The sequence below is a fragment of the Alexandromys fortis genome, unplaced genomic scaffold, assembly GCF_014885135.2.
Source record: "Alexandromys fortis isolate MF-2015 unplaced genomic scaffold, M_Fortis_MF-2015_v1.1 scaffold_114, whole genome shotgun sequence".
Lineage (NCBI taxonomy): Eukaryota > Metazoa > Chordata > Mammalia > Rodentia > Cricetidae > Alexandromys > Alexandromys fortis.
The window spans coordinates 2,569,247-2,580,680 of NW_026068046.1; the positions used below are offsets into that span (position 1 = coordinate 2,569,247).

General features: G+C 32.8%; 1 protein-coding gene across 13 annotated transcripts in view; it reads left to right on the forward strand.

Annotated features, from left to right (window-relative positions):
- Stag2 (STAG2 cohesin complex component) overlaps positions 1-11,434 on the forward strand; it is a 182,391-nt gene that overhangs the window by 124,769 nt on the left and 46,188 nt on the right. For all 13 annotated transcript variants that reach the window (XM_050118854.1, XM_050118856.1, XM_050118859.1 and 10 more), the window contains 7 exons: positions 974-1,050; positions 2,648-2,852; positions 4,449-4,600; positions 6,612-6,685; positions 7,975-8,098; positions 9,053-9,151; positions 9,240-9,319. In XM_050118854.1, the coding sequence (XP_049974811.1) occupies positions 974-1,050; positions 2,648-2,852; positions 4,449-4,600; positions 6,612-6,685; positions 7,975-8,098; positions 9,053-9,151; positions 9,240-9,319 (811 nt within the window). The remainder of the gene's footprint in view (positions 1-973; positions 1,051-2,647; positions 2,853-4,448; positions 4,601-6,611; positions 6,686-7,974; positions 8,099-9,052; positions 9,152-9,239; positions 9,320-11,434) is intronic.

The following is an 11,434-nucleotide window of genomic DNA, read 5'->3' on the forward strand; positions in this document are numbered from 1 at the left end:
GAGGGAGAGAGAGAGAGAGAGAGAGAGAGAGAGAGAGAGAGAGAGAGAGAGAGAGAAGCAGGCAGGTTTCCATTCTCTCACACAAGTATATAAAAAGAGTTAAAATGGAGATACTTTACAACGGGGCAACAATTCCTCTCCTGAACAACCAACATAGGCTCAGTAGCCTATGAAATAAAAAGCCCATTGTTAGGAATAGGTTAGTTCTTTTGGTATTGTTGACCAGCAGCACCCACAAACCTCCAGTATTACAGGTGCCAATGTTCCAAGTTATCTTCTAGAACGTAACAGTGGGATCCTATTACTGAAGATACCTTTACATATTTTGACAACCACTAGACTACTAGACCTATAACTTCTGACTCTTATCTTTCTATAGCCTGATGAGAGGATGTCAGTATATAGTGGTTTTGTGCACAGTATTGGAACATGGTCAAAATGAACTGTGCCTGTTATGTTACTTTTCCTTGTCTTCACATTCATGCTCAAATTTTAAAATGGTATCATTGTTTATGTTAAAGAGGGAAAACTAATATAGTCATCCTTTTATAGATAGCAGATATAACATCTAGATATTTTTTAAAAAAAATAAAAATGGCCTGTTCCAAATAAGTACAGAATTTTTTCTTGTCCTTATTGCCTAAACAATGATACAGTATCATAGCTTCAGGATACTTAATATATATAGGTTGTGCATTCATATATGGCACAATTTTACATGAGAAACTTGGGTACCCAAGAATTGTGGTATCCTATTCCCTATGGATACAGAGGGATGGTTGTATTATAGTATATCACAGTATGAGTAAAGTAATACAGGTAGTAGTGTTCAAAAGTGATCATGCTAGGAAGAATCATACCTGTCAGCTTAAGAAGTATGCTTTTATTGTGAGTGTAGACATAGGTGTGCTATTTTATGTTCTCTGTAGTTCTTTTCCTCCTTATATTAACTTCTAATACTTGGAAATTTCAGGAGTTGTCACAGCAGAGATGTTTAGACATATGCAGAACTCTGAGATAATTCGAAAAATGACTGAAGAATTTGATGAGGTAACATTCTAAATGTTTTAATAATTTTATTCATGTCAATTGTGGCTTAACATGTACATATTTTTAAGTGCTTATATTGTATATTGCTTAAGGTATTCATCAGATGATAACTATGCAACCTCAGGTGAGTTGTCTTAGCACCAATCTTATCTGTAAATGGGGATAATAGTTTAGTTATAAGACTGCTCTGAAGATGTTTGAAAATTGCATAGCATTTTAAAATTCTGTGCATACAGCAAGAACTTAATAACTGTTATTATAAAAATAAAAGTCGGGAACAAATAATTGAGAATATAACATTCTGAAATATTGGAAAATGAAGATCTGTTCAAGTATTTGAGTAACTAGGTAGTTTAGATGAAGAATGTATAGATTATTACATAAAAACCCTTATATTTCAACTCTATGAACAAAAAATAGTGATATATTGGAATTGATTATTGCAGTAATGTCATTGAAGTATTGTTACCAATAAATCACTGGAAAATTTACTAAAGTGAGAACTTCTTCAGGACTGAAATTTGTGTGTGTGTTTTTTTATTCATAGCTGTATTCCAGCACTAGGAGTTTTACACTTCCAAAATGACTTGAATTTTCAAGTAGAAACACTTGTCTCACTTGTTTTATTTGGTCATTTTTTTCTTGCTCTGTCTAATGAAAAAGCTTTCAACTCTCATTCTAAGAGATAGATGAGTTGTTAAAATGGTTTTGATGCCACTAAGTGCTATTAATCAGTCCCTTAGTAGCAGGAAGGTATTTATGAGCAATGGTATTTTTTTTAATCTTTCAATAATAAATGTTTTAATGAGAACCTTCTTAGTAAAAGAAAACAAGATTTTGAGTTAATCATCTTGAAATATGATTAAAAAATCTCAGCAAACCAATTTGCTCACAACTGTATTTCAATATAATCAACTAAATGAGCTCATCAGTAGCTCAGTGTCAAGAGTGTGCATTTAACACGATCTAGACCCTGGGTTTAATCCTCATTCATCCAAAAAATAAACAGAAAGGAATCCTTTTATTTGAGTATTCCAGGGCCTTATTCTCAAGCACAGTTGGACTTCTATATAGCATGAGTTAAATACATTAATTATGAAGTTAAACATTAAATTGATTTTAAATCATTTTGTTTTTCTGGTCAGAAGCCCTTTTTCAGTTTTTATAAACTATTGGTATCTCTGAGTTTTGTTTTATATATTATTCTATTTGACTGGCTGAGAATACAATTTTATTACTTCAAAACAGAAGGTATAATTTTTGTTTGGTCTAAAGAAATTTAGTAGGTATATTTGTGCTTTTCAAAAGAATGTTCTACTTTGATGAGGGAATACTGATGTCAAGAATTGATATTTAACTACATTGATTAAAGTGAGGTCTATTAAAATCTCTACTTTGATCTTAAGTGAAAGGTCAATGTTCAAAGATGCATACATCTATCTTTACATATTCTTTTGCTTTCCTTGAGAATTCATTGTTGAAAAAGAAAGTAGGATAAGATAGTATTTTCATGCTTTTGGCTGGGGTACATTAAAAGTAAATGAACTAAGCTATGAACTTGAAATGAATTTCTGTTTTAAACTTTTTTTATTTTTAGGATAGTGGAGATTATCCACTCACCATGGCTGGCCCTCAGTGGAAGAAGTTCAAGTCCAGTTTTTGTGAGTTCATTGGTGTATTAGTACGGCAATGTCAATATAGTATCATATATGATGAGTACATGATGGATACTGTCATTTCACTTCTTACTGGATTGTCTGATTCACAAGTCAGAGCATTTCGACACACAAGCACCCTGGCAGGTTGGTATTTTGAAATATTTTATGAACATTCCCTTTGTTTATAGACAAGGAAGATTACCATAAACGAGGAAACAAGTAATAATACTGTGAATTTCTTTTAAGTATTTTTGAGACAACATCTCACTGTGTAGTTCTGTCTGGCTTGGAATTTACTCTCCATAGCTGGCCTCGAACTCAAAGACAACTTTCCTGCTTCTGTATCCTGAGTGCTACTTTAAAAAAAAAAAAATATATATATATATATATATATTCACCCTCTAAGTCAATATTTCTTATCTTCTGCCCAATGTGAACTATTGAGAGTCGATTGGTATTTTTATTTTTGATTTTTTTTTCTCTAGGTGTTAAATAACTTACAACAGAAAAAAGCATAATAATCACAAATCAAATTACACTGTTGTTTTGTTATATCATTTAATGTATTATATGGCAGGTGGTCTGGAATATGGTAAAGAAAGGACGGAATTATATTTTTGTATTAAAGATTAATACATTAAAAATACCAGACAAAAGTAATCTGTCTCAAGTTAGTAACAAACACTAGAGATCTAGAGGACGTTTCATTAAAAAAGCTTTTTGTTAATTGTCATTTCATTTTACTTGATGCATGCATATGTACATATCTATGTCTCTTGGCAAATTTATTATTGTCTTTGTGATGATATTCAACACGAAAACTAAAAATGGATACTTAAGAAACTCTTAATCCAAAATGATTTGATGTGAGGCAGTTAAATTTGAGAATGGTGGCTTGTATCTATAATCTTTGTACCCAGAGGCTGACACTGGAGGATTGTCATTAGGCAGAGACTAGAGATCAGACTGGTCTATATAGTCAGTCCTAGGCTAACCTGGGCAATAGTGTTAAGAGCCCATTACAAACATTCTTTTAAAAATAGTATTTGATTCTTCCTACTTTAGGCAGAGGGATGGTAAAATGAATATTACATAAACTTTGATTTTCTTAGAAGATAAATCACAATCTATAAACACCATTGTAAGAAATACTTTCTAAAATACTTGCAGGTAAATATGTTCTGTACTTAAATACATTGTTCTGAATTCCAGCTGAACCTAAATATGTAACATAGGACAGATTTCTTTGTACTTTTAAAATGTACTTTATTTTATGTGTATGCATGTTTTTTTCCATGTATGTCTGTATGTATACCATGTGTGCCTGTTGCTTGGGGAGGGCAGAATAGTGCTTTGGATTCCCTACAACTGGAGTTATAGATGGCTATGAGCTGACATATAAGTGCTGGTACTTGAATAGTGCTTATAACTCCTGAACCAGCTTTTCAGTTCAAGGACAGATTTCTTAATGTCTTTCAGTTTCAATTTCCTTAGCTCTTGTTTTGGTGGGATTTTGTGAGAATTAGTAGATAATCCAATTCATGATAGCTATTAAGTAGGAAGTTTACTGACCCATAATATTCCAGACCTTATGTGCTGCTTTCAGCTATGAAAAAAGTTGTATGCTTTATTTCAGTCAAAAAGCAGAATATTGCTCAATTTCTCGTAATTTGATCTTGGTAATACAAGTTTGCATCTATTATATTAACTAATTTCAACATTTTCTCCTTTAAACTCTAGCTATGAAGTTGATGACCGCTTTGGTAAATGTGGCACTAAATCTTAGCATTAATATGGATAATACACAAAGACAGTATGAGGCTGAACGGAATAAAATGATTGGAAAACGAGCCAACGAGAGGCTAGAACTCCTGCTGCAAAAGCGTAAAGAGGTAAACTCTAGCATTAAATATTTAGGCTACTAATATGCAACTAACTTGGTTACCATTAATTATAAATTGCCAGTTTCAGATAATTTTTAAAGTTTTATTTATTTTTTTTAATTGGTGGTGAGGATAGTACCTAGGACCTTATTAAAGCCATGTATATGCTTTACCACTGAGCTACAGCACCTGAATTCCAAGAAAGATTAAACATTGCTTATGCACCTGACTCCAAATTTTATTAAATATCCATGTCAAGAATACCTCATTGTACGTTTTCTATGTAGGCTACTCTTGAGTATTGTGTTTGCGTAAGATGACTTGGATTTGTCTGGAAAGTTTTCTATGACCAAGAATTATTCGTGTTACTGACAGTTTTTGTCCTGACTGTCTTCCTCAATTTATTGATAGGATTAAATGAGATTTCATAGTTAATGTCAATTCCATTTGTAAAATGACTTAAAGCTTCTTATTGGAATTTGCTAACCAAATTTAGTTTCAAATGAAATTCAGTGCTAGTTTTATCCTAAACATTGATAAATGAAATCTCTTTATGCTTCATTTGTAACTTAAGTTTTTTTCTTCAATATTGATAAAATGTTTTTCTATTTCACAATGGGACTTATAATTTTTCATGATCAAGAAAAAAATGTAATGTAGTTGATTCATGATAATCCTCAGACCCTTTGGATTTTTTTTTGAAGAAGTAGAAACTAAAATTTTAAATTCTTTATTTCTTACTTATTCAAATAATTTGATTTGATAAAGAATTGATGCATCTGTACCTTAATTTTTCTTGATAGGTTCATTCCAAATAAGAAGTATATTTTATCTAGAAATTATGCCTGTAGTCTTGGATAAATTATTAATATAGAATGAATGGAAAAAGTACTTGAAATTAAAATTTTAGTACAAATATGCCAAAAGGTACACAGATAGCTCATTGATGAATGCCTTTCTTACATGTGGGAAGCCTTGGACTCAGTCACAAATTACCCACTTTTCTAGATTAGCATTGTTATGTTTTGTTTCATCTTTTCCTCGTCTTTGCTTTCTTTTTCACTTCCTTCACTTCCCTTTTTCCTCTCCCCATCCCTCCTACTTCCCTTTTACTTACATAGCTGTCCTTCTTCCCTTTTTTTGTTTACTTTGTAATGTAAGGGCTGGTCTGGTAGGTAAATATTGTGTTGCTAATGTATATCCTTATTCTATGGCCAAAACTTTAAACAAATTGAAAAATTGACTGTATTAATCAATATAAATACATGCCCATTTTAACATCATTTGGAAGTACAAGATACTACTTATGCAGTGAGAAATACATTTTTATAAAAATCACATGAAATAATATAAAACTTAATTTTATAATATGATTATGAAACCATATTCCTTAGATTATAAATTTATGTTTTTATATTTTAAATTTTATTTTATGTTTATAAAATAATATTCCTTAGAATATAAAACAATATTCTGTTAATTTTATAACTGCAAAATAATATTGTATGTGAGTAAATATGTACATTTGGAATAAACTAATCAAGAATTGAAATGTTACTATTTCAAGTCAGTATTTCTTTCCTGAAAACAATTTATTAACAATACAGTTTTTATATTTACTTATTTTACCTTTTTTGTGTTTTTAGCAAGCATAGTTTACATGACACTTCTTTTTCATCAGACTAAGAATGAAAATTTCTTACCTGTTTTTTGTTGTGAATACTCATTATATGGTAGAAATACATAAACTGTTATTGCACAATGGAGATTCATATGCAGTAGAAAAAATAATCTACAAGCCAGATTTTAGATGTTAAGTCATACATTTCAGGAATCAAGGGATTTTATTTGCTTAATATTTGATTTTTTTCTCTGTAGTTGCTTAAGTCCAGTAGAACAAAAAAAAAAATGTATTCACCAATTACTGGTGGAATCTGTATACATTGTTACTTACAACAGCCTTTAAGTGTTTTGGTTGTGTTCCTTTGTAATTCAAAAGAAATGGTGTGTTCTTCTTTAGCTTCAGGAAAATCAAGATGAAATAGAAAATATGATGAATGCAATATTTAAAGGAGTGTTTGTACATAGATACCGGTAAGTGAAGACTGTTTGTGGTTTAGACATTACAAATTAAGGGAAAGAGTAGTATAGTAAGATAAATGTTGGAAACTAAGTTCTGCCACTGAGAAAGTCTAGAAAATTCATTTTACTGCTCTGACATTGATATTTCTTATCTGAGTAAATGGCAATACTCTGCCTGACTTGTTGTAGACCACCATTATTTGGTAAGGGTACAAAATTGTTTCAGGCCATATTGTGTTGCTTGATTGCATATGCTAATTCCTTATTCTTTTATTTAATTTCACTGGGAAAATTTGGATAGATTAATGTAAGATGCTTCATTTTGTTATTTTGTTTTAGCAGATGAGAAAGGTAATTTTAGAACAGTTTATAGCATATTTACAAATATTGGTTCCATTTTTATTCAGCCTCATTTCCTCAACTGGTACTTACTGAATCCATTTAATGCTTTGTAAAAATAATATTGCCATATTAACACTTGTGTTTTTGTATCTTTGGCTGCTGTTCTCTTACTTTATATTCCCTTATCTTAATCATATTTATTGATTATTACAATTTCCTAAAACTTTCTTCTTTGAATTAATCCTTTGCTTTCAATGACTTGCCATTAATAAAAAGTAAACTCAAAATGGCTTCGTAAAAGACAAGTAGGGCGACATATACTTGTATTCCAAGAGTAGAAAGGAATAGGATCACTTGAGCCCCAGAGTTGGAGACCAGTCTGGGCATCACAAGTGAGACTATCTTTAAAAACAGGAATCATGAGCTAAAATCAGTTAGTCTTGGCCTAAATCTTATAGTTATCATATGATTTTGCTTTATTACTTTCCCTGTTTTCTTTTGAAGGAAGACCTAAGACCATCGGAAAACACAGATATTTACATTATGATTAATAACAGTAGCAAAATTACAGTTATGAATTAGCAATGAGACAATTTTTTTTAATAGTTTCTCACCACAAGATGAGAAACTATTAAAGGGTTGCAGCATAAGGAAGGTTGAGAATCACAAGTCTAGAGTAAAGGTAAAGGTTTTGTTTATGAGACAGGTTCTTTAACCAACTGTGCAATTAAGCAATTTTGTTTAATTTAAAATTTTTACATTTATTGTTCTTTGCCAGTTAGACTGTATACATGTTAATATTTGGAGCTATGATTCCTTTCAAATCTTTTTAATCCTCAAGAAAGGTTAACATGGTGTCATATTAATTGTAGATTAGAAATACATGACATCTTTTGAATTCACTATATCTCTGGTAGTGTAGTAGCACTGATTCTATTACTTGCCCTTCCCCCATTTAGGGATGCAATAGCTGAAATCAGAGCTATATGCATTGAGGAGATTGGCATTTGGATGAAGATGTATAGTGATGCCTTTCTTAATGACAGCTATTTAAAATATGTTGGTTGGACTATGCATGATAAGGTAAGATATGCCCCCATTGACTCTTCTGTCTATGCACTGGTCTAATTGTCTTCAATTCTCATTTATAAATTCAGTATCTGAGCCACACACACCTCAAAGTCCCAGCACTCTGGAGGCAGAGGCAGGAGGCTTTTTCTGAGTTTGAGGCCAGCATTATCTACAAAGTGAGCTTCAATACTGCCAGGACTATATAGAGACATCCAGTGTAAAAAAAAAAAAAATAGATATCTATGTATGCATTCTTTAGGCCACAGCCCTTGAACCCCCCCCCCCCTTTGTTCGATTCAATCTGCTCTGATAAAATTTGGTCTCTAACCCAAAGTCCCCTGGATTATTGAGCCTGGACACTGCTTTCATCCTCAGTATCAACTTTATGTTTGTGCTGAAAGAATTAGGAGCATGTAAGTGCTAATGGGTGATACATTCTATAGAGCACTAGGAAAATCTCTTTGTTGTGTGAGTTTTACATATTTACATTTTTTTTTAGTTTCGTTTTACAGTACTGAGGGTGAAACCCCAGAGCTCTGTGCTAACTAAGCAAGTATTCTGCCACAGGCTTACAGTTCAGTTTATCTTTAATTTTTATTGTTTTCATAAACATATATCTTACTTAAATTGGGCCTTACAATTTGACTTCTGGTTTTTAGTATATTTTTCCCTTAACTATTAATTCTTAAGCCACCTCATTAGCCTTGGAGAAGTTTCTTGTATGTAATTCTTCTAAATATTACTTGCTGTGAAATAAGCTGCTTATTTTGCTATTTTGAAAAAAAATTATCAACTGACTTATAGAAATACCAGTTTGGTCACTGCTTACTCTTTTGTACTGATTTATATTTTTCATTAGCAAATATTTCTGAATAAATGTGCTTGAATTTTAAACTAGAAAATATATCCTGCAGTTTTGAACTTGGAAGTATATAGTTTGAATATATTATTTCCTCTTTCTTCTAGCAAGGTGAAGTAAGACTCAAATGTCTTACTGCTCTACAAGGACTTTATTATAACAAAGAACTCAATTCCAAACTGGAACTGTTTACCAGTCGTTTCAAGGTTAGTAGTCTTTAAAGTATTTAAAAATATTTGTAGTTTGAAATACTTTTCTTTTCCTATAAAAATACTTTACTTTTTTTGTTCTTAGGATAGAATTGTGTCTATGACTCTTGACAAAGAATATGATGTTGCTGTGCAAGCAATAAAGTTACTCACTCTTGTTTTACAGTAAGTATTTATTTATTGTATATTACTAATGTATAGATATTTAGATAATACATTAGTATATACTTGGTTCACATACATTTAGGCCTACATTTTAATAGCTTAAATCATAATATTATTAGCTAACCAACCAACCAGAGGGAGAGGCCTTATGTTGCCTGAGTGGTCTTAGACTCCTGGGCTCAAATGTGTCTTCTGTTTTACACTCTCAACTAACTAGCCGAGACTACAGATGTGAACTACTCTAATCCCGCCCCAGCTAGAAATTTAGTTTCTTCATGTAAAGTTCAGAAAACAGGAAGAAAGAACTCTTCTATTTTTTAAAAACAATTGCAGTAAAATATATAAAACATAGAAGTTGTCATTTTGACTATTTTAAGCATAAAGATCAGTGACAGTAGGTATTATATTGTTAGGCAGCTGTTACTTGTATCCGTTTGTAGAATTTTTTATCATTTTATATTGGAACTAAATATATAATGGCTCATTCTCTTGCCTTATACTCACAACTACTCTTCTGTTTTCCACTCAAATGAATTTTCCTCTCATTGACATTCATGGAAGTAGACTCATAATATTTGTCCTTTTATCATGTCACACAAAAACATGTATCAGGAATTGCTGCTTCTCCTGTTGTTGTTGAATAGCATTTTATTTATGCATATAGCATGTTGCATTTTTCCATTCATGTGTTGTTGGAACCATGAGCTGTTTCCAATTTATGGAGTGTTCAGGTAAGTATCTATCTATGAACATAGTTGTTTAACTGTCTGGGAACTTGCTTTTAGTCCTTTTGCATGTATCGAGAAAAGAAATTGCTAAATGATATAGTAATTCTCTGGGACTTTGTGGGGATGCGGTTGCTGGGAAGTGAATAGGCTACATTTTCACTTCATTGTTTAATTTTCTGCTGAAGCATCATAGTGTTTATGTAGTGGTTATGTTACACTCTCATCAGCTTCAATTCCGCCACATCTTCTGCACCAGTGATTGTCCTTTGCTTTCTGGAATATTTATCATGTCCTGTATTTTAGCAAGTACTTGTATAGTATGTTGGTATGCTTAAAATCACTGTGCTCACTTCATAATAGCAGAAACATTTTATAAATAAATACCTGAAAATGAATAGAAACTCATTATACACACAGATAGCATATATCTAAAATAAATTGTGTGCACCACTAGTTGCAGATATCTCCTAGGCTGAAGTAGGAAGTATTTCTTTAATCTGAGTTGAAAGCCAGCTTGGGCAACATCAGGAGATTGACCTATCTTAGAAAAAAAAAATTAGTCGATTTCAATAAGGGACATAAAAATTTGAGCTGGAAAGCCTTTTAAACAAAACAATACTTAAAAATCTATAGTCTCCTTAAATATTTCTAGTTTAAATTATCTTAATGAGAATGGCACACATTTCTTAATAAGAAAATCAGTATAATTGAATTTTTTTTATTGACAAAAAAAAATTTCCACCTCCTCTCCACCTCCCATTTCCCTCCCCGTCTCCCTTTTCCCTCCCCCTCCTCCCACTCTTCTCCCCCTCCCCCCACTTCTCTTCCCCTCCCTCTCCAGTCTGAAGAGCAGTCAGGGTTCCCTGCCCTGTGAAAAGTCCAAAGTCCTCCCCCCTCCATCCTGGTCTAGGAAGGTGAACATCCAAACTGGCTAGGCTCCCACAAAGGCAGAACATGAAGTAGGATCAAAACCCAGTGCCATTGTCCTTGGCTTCTCAGCAGCCCTCACTGTCCGCCATATTCAGAGAGTCCGGTTTTATCCCATGCTTTTTCAGTCGCAGTCCAGCTGGCCTTGGTGAGCTCACAATAGATCAGCCCCACTGTCTCCGTGGGTGGGTGCACCCCTCGTGGTCCTGACTTCTTTGCTCATATTTTCCCTCCTTCTGCTCCTCCTTGGGACATTGGGAGCTCAGTCCGGTGCTCCAGTGTGGGTCTCTATCTCTGTCTCCATCCATCTCCAGATGAAGGTTCTATGGTGATATGCAAGATATTCATCAGTATGGCTATAGGATAGGGTCATTTCAGGTTCTCTGTCCTCAGCTGCCCCAGGAACTAACTGGGGACATCGCCCTGGGCACCTGGGAGCACCAAATCTCTTGCCAACCCT